The 13,693-nt window shown below is 40.7% G+C and overlaps 4 protein-coding genes across 7 annotated transcripts; 3 read left to right on the forward strand and 1 right to left on the reverse strand.

The window, feature by feature from the left end:
• Nucleotides 1-75: 75 nt before the first annotated feature.
• On the forward strand, nt 76-1,595 carry LOC139770648 (cytochrome c oxidase subunit 4 isoform 1, mitochondrial). 4 transcript variants are annotated; one of them, XM_071702726.1, is made up of 4 exons: nt 76-238; nt 812-1,009; nt 1,092-1,284; nt 1,358-1,595. In XM_071702726.1, the coding sequence occupies exons 2-4, from the start codon at nt 818-820 to the stop codon at nt 1,465-1,467; spliced, it is 495 nt and encodes a 164-aa protein (XP_071558827.1). In that variant the 5' UTR covers nt 76-238; nt 812-817; the 3' UTR covers nt 1,468-1,595. The 4 variants fall into 4 exon arrangements, with proteins under 4 accessions (XP_071558827.1, XP_071558845.1, XP_071558851.1 ...); XM_071702744.1 differs by having other exon boundaries at nt 228-369; XM_071702750.1 differs by lacking the exon at nt 76-238 and adding an exon at nt 343-470.
• Nucleotides 1,596-1,730: 135 nt separating this feature from the next.
• Nucleotides 1,731-8,367, reverse strand: LOC139770492 (terminal nucleotidyltransferase 4A). Its single transcript, XM_071702491.1, has 8 exons — nt 7,184-8,367; nt 6,283-6,453; nt 5,824-6,181; nt 5,573-5,719; nt 5,289-5,482; nt 5,016-5,169; nt 4,677-4,815; nt 1,731-4,526 (listed from the first exon to the last, which is right to left on the reverse strand). Exons 1-8 carry the CDS (start codon nt 8,302-8,304, stop codon nt 4,315-4,317), a joined length of 2,496 nt encoding a protein of 831 aa, XP_071558592.1. The 5' UTR covers nt 8,305-8,367; the 3' UTR covers nt 1,731-4,314.
• Nucleotides 8,368-9,537: 1,170 nt separating this feature from the next.
• Nucleotides 9,538-10,835, forward strand: LOC139770667 (mitochondrial inner membrane protease subunit 1). Its single transcript, XM_071702763.1, has 3 exons — nt 9,538-9,765; nt 10,043-10,240; nt 10,394-10,835. Exons 1-3 carry the CDS (start codon nt 9,670-9,672, stop codon nt 10,553-10,555), a joined length of 456 nt encoding a protein of 151 aa, XP_071558864.1. The 5' UTR covers nt 9,538-9,669; the 3' UTR covers nt 10,556-10,835.
• A 474-nt stretch (nt 10,836-11,309) lies between these two features.
• LOC139770631 (trans-1,2-dihydrobenzene-1,2-diol dehydrogenase) lies at nt 11,310-13,294 on the forward strand. Its single transcript, XM_071702703.1, has 5 exons — nt 11,310-11,424; nt 11,731-11,935; nt 12,094-12,385; nt 12,465-12,862; nt 13,018-13,294. Exons 2-5 carry the CDS (start codon nt 11,731-11,733, stop codon nt 13,119-13,121), a joined length of 999 nt encoding a protein of 332 aa, XP_071558804.1. The 5' UTR covers nt 11,310-11,424; the 3' UTR covers nt 13,122-13,294.
• The last annotated feature ends 399 nt before the right edge of the window (nt 13,295-13,693 follow it).

Below are 13,693 nucleotides of genomic sequence, written 5' to 3' on the forward strand. Positions count from 1 at the left end.
TAAAATTTGTATTATATTATGAGTTAATTGTCTCAAACTTCCTAAGATTGTCAGTCTTCAGTATAGCTCGTCAGTGAATTAAAAATTTTTTCCGAATAAATTACGGCGCGACTGTCGGATCGTTTTGCGAACGCATCCGATCCGGAAGAGCCTAACCTAATCCGTCCTCCGTCTTTCGCTTTCGCCCTCGGCCATTTTGCTCCCTGCGAGCCAGTGACAGAAATTATTGCAGACGGCGGTGAGTTGCGTGGTATTGACATCAACTTCTCCCGACGAATTCGGTCTTGACGCGATTACGTAATCGAGCCTCCGTGAAGGATCCCTTCCGTCGCGCGTTTCCGCTCTCAGGCTAGCCTCCTTATCAGTTAGGTAACTCGCTCGAACGCATCGTATCCGATCTCGGAGCAAGGCATTCTTCTGAAAATATTGACGTTTCTCGGTGAAGAGTCCCGCCGGCGCGATATACGGAGGCAGATATCTTGGTTGTGTTTGTGCCGTATGACAAATAATTCTACGATACAATTATAGTAACATGTATATAAATCTCGCAAGATGCGTATAATCGCACTGAATTGGTAGATAACTCGAGGGTACCCTCGTGAAAATTCGACGTGGGGCGACTCGCGGTATCGAGACTTAAACGGGAATTCGATTCCTCATGCATTTTATTATCGCTAGTCTTTAAAGTGTTATATAAATCTCCGCATATCTCATTCAATTATTAGATATCGAATTTTGTATATGGAGTAATTGTCTCGAATGTCAGTACTGATACTTTCATACTCACCTATTTTCTGTTGTATTTTTGCAGTGAACAATGGCAGGCAGACTGTTTGCGAGTCGCTTGCGACCTGTCATTCAAGTCCAAAGATGCGGGCTGATGACCATGGAGAAGGTTGGTAATAGGGATGTGGTAGGCTTCGGATACAATGGCGAACCCACTTACTTGGACAGAGTAGACTTCCCTTGCCCTGCGGTACGCTGGAAGGAAAACACCTCTGATATCATGGTGAGAAGAGGATAATGGAGTTAAAGTCTCCACGAATCATCGCTAGGTCGCAATTGTCAAATTACCGTGTCTCTTTCGTCAGGCGTTGAGAGAGAAGGAGAAGGGAGACTGGAAGAAGCTGTCGATCGAGGAGAAGAAGGCTCTGTATCGCGCCAGTTTCCGCCAGACGTTCAGCGAGATGGACGCGCCGACAGGAGAATGGAAGGGCATCATGGGAATGTGCCTGCTGGTAGTGAGCGGTGGCATGTGGCTGTATCTGTACTTTAAGGCATTTGGTATGTTTCCTGGGTCTCGATTCGCGTCGTTGAGAGACCGCTGGTTTAATAAAACCGTTGTCTCTTCTTTCAGCTTATCCACCTTTGCCTGAAACATTCTCGCTAGAAAGACGATTGGCGCAGTTAGACCGTATGAAGAAGCTCGACATGAATCCGATCGACGGACTCTGCGCCCGAAAGTAGCGACCGAGCAAATTAAATTTACTCTGCTATTAATTACTTAGTATCATTATGTACAGTATCTCGTTCTGTGGGCGCTTGTATATATGTACAAGTGGCGAAATTTTAATAAATGCCATGTGGTTACATTAGAGCGCTATTAATATATTAAATTACGTTGCTATTAATTTATTTTTATAATATATTAAATTATATGTGACATAAATATAAATTAATATGTTAAATTACTAAAAATTAAATACAAATCGCTCAAATGTAGGACTTGATTGAAGAAAAAGGTAAGTAAGATTTATTTCGTTTCTGTACATCTTTCACACACTTTGCCTCGGGTTGAACGTGTACAAACTTACGAGTAGATAATTGTAAGTACAAATCGCTGCCAGCTCGATGATTTCTGAATTATACGATTTAGCTCGCATAGTCGCTATCTCACTTTCCTTTCTCCTCTCGCGGAAGCTTTTTTTTATTTAAAAAAGAAAAAGACATTACTAAAGCACGGGTAACTGTACTGTTGCCCTGTACTTTTGGAAAATTCGCAGTTACACAGTTACGAACTTTCAGTAATGAGTTACGCGCTAGTTAAATATCTTTACAATCTCAATGTAACGACAGTACAATTCTACAGAGGTAAAACAGCATTATTGATCGCGTTACATCGTTACATTATTGCTTATTTAAAAATATACTCACATAAATATAAATATACATGACTATCAAAATTTTTTGGAAAATACAGAGTATTATATTGCTATCGAGAAATTTACAAACGGTCTAGCTGGTCTTAAACGATGGCTATATATGAGGTAAAATCACTCGCCTTAAAAAATACAAACAAGAAATAATTAAGATCAAATATCGGCATCATTCATATTTATTAAACTTTTTTTTCATCTTTTTTGCGTTTTTTTTTTACAGACGGTCCGATAGTCGTTCGGGAAATTCGATAAATATGAGTGATTACGAAGTTTCGTTATCAAACTTTCAATGATTACGAAATTCTGATATTTATAAAAAACACGTAATTTGTTGAGGATCACTAAGCGATAATAATAGTTTACATAGTTTTAAAAATGTAGTATGGCTTTATATAATGCTTTACAGTAACATTTAAATTATATATTTATATATATTTATATATATCTTTAAGCAATTGACAATTTAATTATTAAATTCAATCACAGCGTACAATATTACATATGAAAGAGTTTTAAGTTAAATAATATACACAGAATACTGGGTGTTATATATAATTTAAAAAGATATCAGAGCTAAATATCCTCAATTCACGCTAAATTAAAGAGTTGCAAGGATAAATCTTTACATCATACATTAAAAATCGTTGAACACAAAAATGCAGTGACACCAGAAAGGATTTTGATCTGATGTCGTTGAAGAGATTTGCTGCGGTAAATACTCTATTTCTGTCTTATTAATTATTGCGTCAACGGAATGTAATATTTAATAGTGAACTATGATCTACCATGATCGACGAACGTAACATACGGAGCTTTTAAGTAATGTCAAGGCCTTTTCGCGTATTGTCATATACATAAGTTTCATCAAATGCAATGTAAGATTCATAAATATCAGATTCTTCGTTTTTTCCCCTTTGTATAATACAAACGTGATGTTCTATTTCAATTATCTGATATAAAAATAATACATCATTGTTCAGAGGATATTAAGAATTACGAACTAACATTAAGAAACTGGCGTCTCTGTACAAAAGAAAATAGATAAAGCTAATTTGCAAAAGAAAAATTGTTGCTACGAAATAGACTGCGAAGATTCGAAGCGTTGTCATCACTCTGTCTCGATAATAAGCTATTTTTTAAAAATATTGTTATTCAAAATCTTAATTTTTTTTTTTTACCATCGTATTTACTCGCGCGTAAACCTGCAATTTTATTAAAATCTGAAAAACATACCAAAATCTTTAACAACAATATATTTATGCTTTGTAGAGGAAGAAAAAACAAAAAATAGTATACTTTTAAATAGATATGGCTTTATCCGCGAATTTTTATGATAAAATTACTATAATAAACACTTTTAAATATTTATAAGTTAAAAAAATTTAGTAGGTAACTCTTAGATTTACTTCTCTATGTTCCATGATGTATATTACAATATGTACATTGGATAAGTCCCAATATCACCAAATTTTCTGTCACCCTCTTGTTATAAGAATATAGTTTCGTATAGAAAACTAAGTTTTTTGTTGTCACTATCAGTGTGTTTTATAGTTTTGTGTTGAGAAAAACGTATTATAACTTATTATCGTCTGTATACTATTCGTACTTTAAATGTATTACTCATAGGGGGCTGTGAACACAATTACTATTGACGATGGCAATGATAAATTTTCTAATTTTTTTCTTTTTTAAGGATAATTTTTAAATAATAATTAATGAAATATTATTACACCGGATATCGTTTATAACCTGTGCAACATAAATAAAATATAAATAGATCTTATTTCGATTCTCGGTTAGAAATTCTGTACGTCTTCAATATATAAACCTTTGCGTACAGAGCAAAATATGATTTTGGCCAATGGGGGGAAAAAAAGAAATATGTATGTATATGCATATATGTATAGCTACTGCTTGGGCATTCTTGTTCTGCACAAGAATCATAAAATTTCATAAACTGTTAGTTCTCTCAGAACCGTAAACGTTGTGCCCTTCTGTACATTGAGCCGCAACTGAAAGCGAAGAGAATTCGTGTAGGATGATTCAGTTATTACATGACCGACCATTAATCGCTGTTTTTCTATCACACAGTTATGATATTGAGCTCTCTACTTAAGTGACGGAAGTAATGTCCGAAATTATCGTGCACGTTTCATCACCGTACACAATCTCCGGTCCCGCGTTGCATCGTACAATGCTTCTTCCTCTTCATTGAGTTTGGCCTAGAGCTTGGACTGTGACTAGTATTGTTGCTATTATTACTATTGTTGTTTCCATTACTGTGGAGTGCGTGCTTGGTCTTGTTCTGACCAACTATATTGTTGTTGATGCGATGATAACTGCCTTTGAAACTCTGTTGATGATTGGCTGCAACAGAGAGACATCGGCAAAATAACACGCGTCAAACGTGAAAGTTTCCGTCGAATATTATATATTCATGTAACAATCTCATCGAAATATGTTGCAGTAACTTCGTAATATACACAGGAAACGAACAGAATCGATTGACTGCCGTACCATGAGTGGTCGCTTTGAATGCTTTTCTTCCAGAATAATTGTAGATTTGGTGACTATTGTAAACGTGCCTATCTTTGTTTTTGTCATTTTCGTTCTTCCCGCCAGTGTTCGGAGAATTGCCACGACTACACTCGGAGTCCTTGTAAATAAATTCAGAATTAAAAGTGGTTCTATATTATTATTACATTTAGCAGTTACGCTTCGAACTCTATTCAATATATTACAGGATATGAAGCAAAATCAAGTAAATTAGAAACATTATTGTATACAAGGAAATTAGTGTGTATGAAGATAATAATAAAGATAATAAAGATATTCTTTTTGAAGACATGTATATACCGTATCACTGGCGGGAGCTGAAAGAGTGGATGCATCGGAACCAGTTGAGCTTGACAGAGAGTCTCCTTCGCTTACGGACAAAGGGAATGTATCTTTGATCCACTTACGATAATCTATTACTTCATCGGTCACACGGATTATTCTTCCCAGTATGCTGCATATAATGCAAAAATATCGTTTGTTGTTAATTTTCAGTACCATAAAAAATATAATGCTGTACAGGATGAGATGAAATAGGAGGAACAGATTTTAAAGAGATAATGAAAATTTTACCTTACTTTACTGGCGTCATTAATTAAGATATTTGAGGGGTTGACCGTTTGAGAAAGGATACAATAGGCCCAATTAAATGCACTCTTTACATACAAAGCACCGTAACTACTACGGCCGATATCATTCCCAGGCGTGAGTGGGTCTTCTATGCACAGCAGAGATGGTCGATGACCATCAATCATATCTCGCTGAATCTGTTAATTAACATGTATAATTAGTGCTAAAGTACCACTATATAGAATCTCATACTATAATGTAAATGTAAATATAAACTGTTGTTATACCTCTTCTTTGGATATGTAGATACCGCCATCCTTTACACGAATGCCAGTCTTAACATAGTTGAACTTTCTACCGTATAACTCCAGAAATTCAATCAACAACACTCCCAAGTTGGTGTTTGGACAATGAATATCTTTTCTCGGATGTAACTAAAGTAATAAAATCAGTTAATTCAGCAACAGCAATTAGCTTTGGCCTCAAGGAAGTTGTTACAATGATGTGATTCCAGTATACATGCCACAATTGTACTCACTTGTAAAAAACTGATGGTCATGAGTATTAAACTGTATGAGGATATACCACCGGTGAACACTTCGTTAAGATCTCTTTGTAGTAGAAACTGCTTCAACACTATGACTAGCTTCTCCAGAACTGGGTATTGCGTCTTGAAGGATTTTATCAATTCGGCGGATTTGACGCCGTTATTCATGTTGAAACTAATATCCACCTTAATCTCACTTTCTTTATCGGTCAGTTTAACAATCGGCACGCTGGCCTTGTCCAACACTTTAATAGAAGACGGCTCAGCGATATTTTGATCTAGTAAAGCACGTTCCAAAGTACGCAATGGAAGATTTGTCCACATCCCTATTACTACCAAATCTATATCACTGCAATAACAGGAAAATATCAGTGTATTTCATGGTACATTACACAAAAAACATCTCTCTCAGGTTATATATTTTTTTTACGAATGCATAAGGATACCCACCTTGTAGGCAAATATAAACCAGTGCGAAAACTACCAAATACTTCGACTTTAGAGTCTGGCCAGAGATCATAAATTACGTGTTCTATTCTTTTTACAACTTTCAATCTTAATAAATGCTCTTCTTGCGAGGGGCACATGTATGCGAAGAAATCTTCTATCTCCTCATGTAATCTAAACAGAGGGAAACTATTCAATGCCTAGTATTACAGAGTCAATTTTTCGATATCTTTAAAGCGATCCGATAAAAAGTATGCAAATACAATGTTCAACCTAACAAATTCCTAAAAACATATAGCAATAGAATCTCCGTTGTTTGAGGCAACTTTGTGCAAGGCAAGGTCCTAGACATGCCTCGTGACATCCTACATTTGAAAACTGGATATGTTTACAGTTTTATATGAGTCAAGAATACCGATAACTTCAAACTTTTTGCTATTTATAAGCTTTATTTGTAAACTAGAGAGAGAGAGAGGGGGGAGAGAGAGAGAGCGTTCCACACAAGGACCTCATCCATGCCGTATGTTCTTTTTCAAAGAACTTCCTGAACTAATGTACATTCGTGCGATAAGTTAGAGTGAAACAAACTACACTTGTCACATTCTAACTTATTACACTAGCGCGCACCAGTTCAGGAAGTTGTTCGAAAAAGAACAAAGCTCATGTGTCTTGAAGGAAGGCTCTCTCGCAACAGACAATAGAGACAATAAAGAGGCAATATTTGAATTTCAAAAGGTCGCTCTAAGCCATTATATCCCCTACTACTCCTCCTTAGAAATCTCGTCAAGTTTTGGATGGAAGCGCCAAGCGCCCTGTTAAAGCGGGCGCACAACATAACCTAACGGACAGCCATATGGAGCGCGTGGCGATCCTCCCGGGTAGACGATACGGGGCAGATACTCACCCGATCACCCCCTTGGAGTAGTGCTTGTTCGGCACGCGCCAGGGACAGCCGCCGTACGCGCCCACGAGGGCATTATAATTGTAGTTCATGTCATAGGTGCTCGCCCGATTCTCGCCTTTCCTGCGGGACGGGTTGTAATAATTGTTGCAGGCATTGTGGGGCACGCGGTGCTCGCCGTTGCCGTTGCCATTGCCGGCGGCATTGCCGTGAACGACGGACGCGGCCCGGCCGTTGCTACCGTTGCTATTGTTGCCGGCATTGCCGCCGCCGCCGTTGCCGTTGCCGTTGCCGCCGGCAGCGGTGACGGTGAGGTTGACGTTGGCGTTGACGTTGACGTTGGACGACGGCATGGTGCCGGCCGCGGTCGTCGCCATCGCCGCCGCTACCGGGCTCGTGTCCAGCGCGAGAAAGTCCTGCTGCAACCGCACGCCCATCGCGTTGCTCGTGTTGGAGTCGTTACTCGTGACGGTCAGGACGTCGAGGCCCTTCTCAGCCTCCCAGATGTGCAACCAAAGGTCCTTGGCGGGGCCGTACTGCTCCGGTTGGTACCAACCGATGGTCGGATCCATTAAATTGGCGCCGTTGAACGGGGGATCTCCGCCTCCGCCTCCGCCGCCGCCTCCGCCGTCGCCGAGCTCCTCCGACTCCGAGCTGCGTTTGCGTTTGTGCCCGCGCGCCTGTGTGTGTGGGTGCGCGCGCGCGTCCCCGACGCCGTGCGTGCGTCGCGCGTCCTCTGGGTCCTGCGGGTTCCGTGGGTCCTGTGCCGTAACTGCCGCACCGTGCCGCGCGTACGGGATGTAGGGATGGGCGAGCGGACGGACGGACGCACCACCACCACGCACGGCACGCACCACGTCGCGTGTCACTCCCTCGGCCTCGGTCGTCGTCGTCGTTCTCTCTCGCTCACGCTCTTGCTCTCGCTCGCGCGCGCGCGCGCGCGCGTCCTCGTCGTCGTCCGGTCTCCTCCCTCGTGCCACTGGTCCACGGGCTCGGGACACCTGTCGCGATTTCGCGCACCGTGATATCCGGCCTCCGTGTCGGTCCCGGTCGGCGAGTCGGTCGACGGACGGGCGATCGGTCGATCGTAACCTGCCAAAAGTACCAAACTGAACGAGATTCATACGCGCACGGCCGTGGAGCACGACGAGCCGAGCGCTAACCCGAGATTCGCCGACGGCGCCCGATTAAGGGTGATTCTCGCGATATGTCGCGCCGTCGCGCCTCGCGCCACCCCGCGTGCCCCGACCCCGACCCCCGGCCCCCGATGGCCCGGGAACCGCGCGTCGATTCGCGCGAGCGCGCTCTACGAACGCGTCCATCGCGCAGATATTCTTCGCGAATGTTCTCGAACTCACCCACTTGCGCTCACCATCTTGCAATCAGCATCTCGTGATGTCTCGCTAAAATTCGCGGTAGACGGGGCGATTTTATCCGTTTGCATATGCCGATCCGCTTGCTGACGATCTTGCTGACTGCTAAGCTGAAAATTGTGCGGTCTTTGCCTGGTCACGTTGCTGATGATCGCCCTGCTAAATTTCCGGAAGGGTACTGATTCCTGTCCATTTGTCGTACGACAAATTTTTCAAACGTGTTGATTGGCTGCGAAATACAATGGTTCTCGAATCTCTAGAAATTTTCTATTTTGTAGCCAATCAATAACCTTAAAAAATTTGTCGTACGACAAATGAAATAACATACTCTAATAATTTTCTTCATTTTAAATAATGTTTACCTCGTTTCAAGAGATATCTGTTCGTATTGCCTGTACTTTTTGCACTTAGAATCTTCGCTTTCTCTTTCTCCAACGTCCCATGTATATTTATTATCTCACGCTTGAGAATTCTTGCGTGCCATTTTTTAATAAAAAGATATTAAAATGAAAAAACACTTCCACTTTAACACACTTTTATAAAACATTCCAAAAACTATCCTTTTTCTTTGACAGTTATTAATAAACTGCAGCCGTAAAATGAATGCAATACGAAGATATACAAAACGGAGCAACTGTCTTTATTCTTTTTTCTTTATTCTTAACAAACCTGTATAATATTCCTAAAGTTTTTTGGGGGGGTGTAGTACCCTCAGCTGGCTTGTGGGGAGAATAAAGGCATTTTCAACCCTTAAATTATTACACCTTTGGATTATGTGGCGCGCAGCTCTACCTTTATCTTAGGTTTAAATCATTCTATTAATTTTCTTAATAAAATTGTATTCCTAAGGGTTTTTTATGTTCTCCAAGTGGAAATGAGGAGGAAGCGCCTTCAAAACCTTCAACCCTGGAGCCTGGAGCTGCTTTGAATTATTTAACCAGTATTCCTAAAGGCTGGGTGTGGGCTAGGTATGAATGGTATGGTTGGGTTAGGTTAGGTTGGGTTAGGTGCTGGCAAGCCACGCGCGGCTTGACGTGAGCGTTATGCGAATATGCGCGCGATTCCTCTAGGTCGGACGAGGAGAAGCGGTCCTCTCCTCGTCGACGTTCCGTCGCGATGCTGAGGAAACTCGTGCCGAAGATTATCCGCGGATTCGTACAATGCGCCTGCGTGACGTACTGCGTGTACGAGTACCTGGGTGACATCGTCGTGGTGAGGACGCGATCAATCGTTTACACATTTTTCTTTCTTCCACGTTGAATCTAACGGTTTCCTTTTCGCGAGATCAGCGATATCCGAACCCTCGTCTATCTTGAAACATTGCAATAAGAGTTCCTGAATAATAAGAGTAAGGCGAAATAAGATGTTTGTTTTAGAATTTTTATTTGCAACCGGAATTTTCTATCTCGATGTCGTTGATAAAAACAGAATGTTTAGGTTTTACTATATATATATATATAATGATTATTGATTGCTGATGTAATTATAGTGCAGCGGTCCATCCATGGAACCCACGTTGTACACCAATGACGTATTACTCCTGGAACGGATATCGGTTAGATTGCAAAGGCTCGAGAAGGGAGACATCGTCATCTCCAAATGCCCCAACAATCCGGAGCAGAACATATGCAAGCGAATCGTAGGTCTACCCGGTGACAGGATAAGGAACGGCTTCACCGTAACAACGGTAAATTCTTCAGGATGACTTTGTGTCTCATTGACTCCTTTTGTCTCTGGAGAATTGGTTGCGGTTTCGCATGTATCTCATTCCTCTAGTTAATCAGTATGAATTGAAAAGAGAAACATTGACAGGACGATTAATTAATCATATTCCTTGCAGATACCTTATGGACACGTTTGGCTGGAGGGCGACAACAGAAATAACTCTATAGACTCGCGGGTGTACGGACCGATACCTCAGGGATTGTTACGCGGACGAGCTTTATGTAAAATACTTCCGTTGAGAGATATAACTTTGTTCACGACCAAATGCGCGACCTAAATTATTTTCACGTATAACACATATTTGTATTAATGGAGGATGCTCACTCTCTCAACTATACTCTAGTTAGATTAATTTAAGAAAATAAAAAACTTTACGTATAAAATGAACCTTATATAATGCGAACTGCACTGATACAGTTATTATCCAACATATATATCGCTCCCCATTTGCTACACGATGATGTAACTCAAAAATTGTCATTTTTTAATTGTTTGCAAAAGAATGGTGAGAATTCAATGTATTGAATGAAGAGCTAATATATAGTTATATACTTTTATTTCTCTATAATCAGTTATTACGCCAAAATCGCATTTAAAAATGATATAAATTTTAATGACTCAAAACATTCACATTTATTTTCTGGAAAACTTTTTTGAGTTATGTCATTGTTGCAGAAATGAGTGATATATAACTAAACTTATACAGATTTATACTTCCTTATCCTTTCAGAAATACATGCCCACGCTTGTTTCACTTGTTGACGTTAGTTACACTTTGTTACACTACTCGATATATATACTTTATATATGTACACTTCTGAATCTTTTCTCTAGGCTGTGTATGTAAGTATCAGATATACTTTAATTGTTAAAAATTATTAATGTATAAATGATTACAAAACTTTGCACATTTTGTACGCAAATATCTCTGCAAATAGCAAATTGTATCAGCAGTGAGATAACTTTGAAAAGTTGTGCGTGGAAAAATACAAGATTGATAAACTAAATTTTTAGTGACTTTCAATCTGCGTGACGTATCATGTTTCAAGGTCGTGGACAAGATTATAAAGCCGGCGTGAGCGGCGTCTGCTCGCAAAGCGGTTAGTACACTCCAGGGCATCGCGATAAACTCTTTATTTTCGTAACGTAAGTGCTCGATTCCCATATATTTCAAATTAACAATGTCACGTTAACAAAGACACGTTGAAACCATTCGTGACGTTCCTTTTTCGGTTTCTGAAAAGCGAGCGTCTTTTTAACTTGCCGAAATCACTAACAATATTTACAATTTTAGTCTACCATATTTTAGGTTCTTTCGATATCAAATCATTTTGCCAGTCTCTTTCTGTGAATCCGCATATAATTCTTTTCATCTTTCGTTTTCATCGAATGTGTCGTAAAGAGAAAATTGTATGCTAAGCTAACATCGTCGTTCTTTTGCGATGGATTTAGATGCTCACTCTACGGTGGGGCATCGCCAGCGCGGGGAAGATCTCGCACGATTTCGTGACGGCACTGCGATCCTTGCCGGCGAACGAGCATGATGTGGTCGCCGTTGCGGCACGGCAATTGTCACGTGCGAAGGATTTCGCCAAGTTGCACGAGATCAAGAATGCCTATGACGATTATGGGAAACTGGCTACGGACAAGGATATCGGTATACAATGATTCAGTAACTGTATCAGTAATTTTGCGATAAGATTTTCCTGCGTCATCAAAGAAATAACACTCAGAAAAGTATCCCGGTAATGATTGTTATTATCAACTAAATCTTGTATGCTTATATTTATTATGCTTTATTCGCTGTGTTTCAAGATATCGTGTATATCGGTGCGATTCATCCTCAACACTTCGACATCGCGATGCTGATGCTGAAACATGGCAAGCACGTCCTGTGCGAGAAGCCGTTGACGATGAACTTGAAGCAGACCACCGAATTGATTAATTGCGCAAGGAGCAAGAACCTGTTCCTGATGGAGGCCGTGTGGAGCCGCTGCTTCCCCGTGTACGACATTATCAGAAAGGAGATTGCATCTGGCAGCATAGGCGACATTCACCAAGTGATCGTTTCCTTTGGTTTCCAAATGCCCGACCTAGATCGGATAGCGTTCGTAACGTTTATATTGATTGTTTAGCGTTTGAAAGGAGCGTGGTAGTTAATTAATTTCCAATTAATTAATTTACAGCTTGAAAGAGCTGGGCGGTGGCACGATTCTCGATCTCGGCATTTATTGCTTGCAATTCGCTTGCCTGGTCTACGACAACGAGATGCCGGAGAGCATTAAGGCGAGCGGGTTTTTGAACAAGAACGGCGTCGACATGTCCATGTCGGCTACCTTGACCTACAAGGGAAGTCGCACCGCGACTATCATGACAAGCGCGCTGGTCGATCTGCCGAATGAGGCGTACATCTGCGGCACCAAGGGTACGATAAAGGTGCCGGACTTTTGGTGCCCGCCGAAGGTGGTGCTGCCGAGCGGCACGAAGACGGTGTCGCTGCCGAAATTAAAGCACGAGATAAACTTCATAAATTCCGCCGGGCTTTCCTACGAAGCTGCCGAAGCTCGCGACTGCATTCTGAAAGGTAAAACTGCCGATGCATCTCAATCGGAGAGTCTTTACATTTATAAATTATTGCGCGAATTGGCGCTACAATAATGTTTCTATAATGATAAAAAGATCGATCTTTTTATCAAATTGTTGGTCATAATGCGGAATATTTTATGTTTCATTCCGCAGGCTTGATAGAAAGTCCGAAGGTATCGCACGACACATCTTTATTACTGGCGAAGCTGGAGGATGAATTGCGCAGACAGTTGGGCGTTGTATATTCTCAAGATTAAAAACCTATACAGTTTACAAATAAAATACATACTTAATTTGTGCTACGATGCAACGTATGATTGTATCGCAGCACAAAAGAAAAGATTTTCACACGTCTAATAACGAGTTTTAGAACTCTTAAATTTTGGTTTTCTGTTACAATGTGCAATAAATTTATAGATGCTTTGTCATATTCGCTGATTAGAAATTTTTATATCCTTTCATTTAAGAACAGAATTACGAACGTTATTAGTTCAAAAAGCTCGACGAATTGAGATAACTGAAATCAAGTTTCTTGTTTCCTGATTCGTCAAATTTTATGTAAAATCTCAACATTATTTCTCCAAATGTATCATCTAATTTTAGATTCTCCCCCTATTCCTTTTCCTTTTTGATAACTTTATTATCGTGATAACGTGTGTAGTATACGCTACTGACGGTCTGCTCGCACTCGTACTACTGCGCGTGCGTGGAATCTGTCCACACTGACTACACTCCAGTGCCGCCAGAAAGGCTGCGTTCGGAAACGTCACCCGAGTGCACACGAGTATACTCCCTTCTCTTTCTATCTCAGCGAGTTAGAAGGAGAAGG

Source organism: Temnothorax nylanderi, unplaced genomic scaffold (assembly GCF_030848795.1).
Source record: "Temnothorax nylanderi isolate EJ_2023f unplaced genomic scaffold, tnyl_v1.0 TNYL_tig0003_pilon, whole genome shotgun sequence".
Classification (NCBI taxonomy): Eukaryota; Metazoa; Arthropoda; class Insecta; order Hymenoptera; family Formicidae; genus Temnothorax; species Temnothorax nylanderi.

Coding starts and splice junctions, on each gene's coding strand:
- LOC139770648 (XM_071702726.1), top strand. CDS start 818: ATGGCAGGCAGACTGTTTGCGAGTCGCTTGCGACCTGTCATTCAAGTC. Junction 1,010..1,091: donor AAAACACCTCTGATATCATG/GTGAGAAGAGGA, acceptor CTCTTTCGTCAG/GCGTTGAGAGAGAAGGAGAA. Junction 1,285..1,357: donor TCTGTACTTTAAGGCATTTG/GTATGTTTCCTG, acceptor CTCTTCTTTCAG/CTTATCCACCTTTGCCTGAA.
- LOC139770492 (XM_071702491.1), bottom strand. CDS start 8,304: ATGAATCTCGTTCAGTTTGGTACTTTTGGCAGGTTACGATCGACCGAT. Junction 5,720..5,823: donor TGACCATCAGTTTTTTACAA/GTGAGTACAATT, acceptor TTATTACTTTAG/TTACATCCGAGAAAAGATAT. Junction 5,170..5,288: donor AATGACGCCAGTAAAGTAAG/GTAAAATTTTCA, acceptor CATTATATGCAG/CATACTGGGAAGAATAATCC.
- LOC139770667 (XM_071702763.1), top strand. CDS start 9,670: ATGCTGAGGAAACTCGTGCCGAAGATTATCCGCGGATTCGTACAATGC. Junction 9,766..10,042: donor ACCTGGGTGACATCGTCGTG/GTGAGGACGCGA, acceptor ATGTAATTATAG/TGCAGCGGTCCATCCATGGA. Junction 10,241..10,393: donor ACGGCTTCACCGTAACAACG/GTAAATTCTTCA, acceptor TATTCCTTGCAG/ATACCTTATGGACACGTTTG.
- LOC139770631 (XM_071702703.1), top strand. CDS start 11,731: ATGCTCACTCTACGGTGGGGCATCGCCAGCGCGGGGAAGATCTCGCAC. Junction 11,936..12,093: donor GGCTACGGACAAGGATATCG/GTATACAATGAT, acceptor CTGTGTTTCAAG/ATATCGTGTATATCGGTGCG. Junction 12,863..13,017: donor TCGCGACTGCATTCTGAAAG/GTAAAACTGCCG, acceptor TTCATTCCGCAG/GCTTGATAGAAAGTCCGAAG.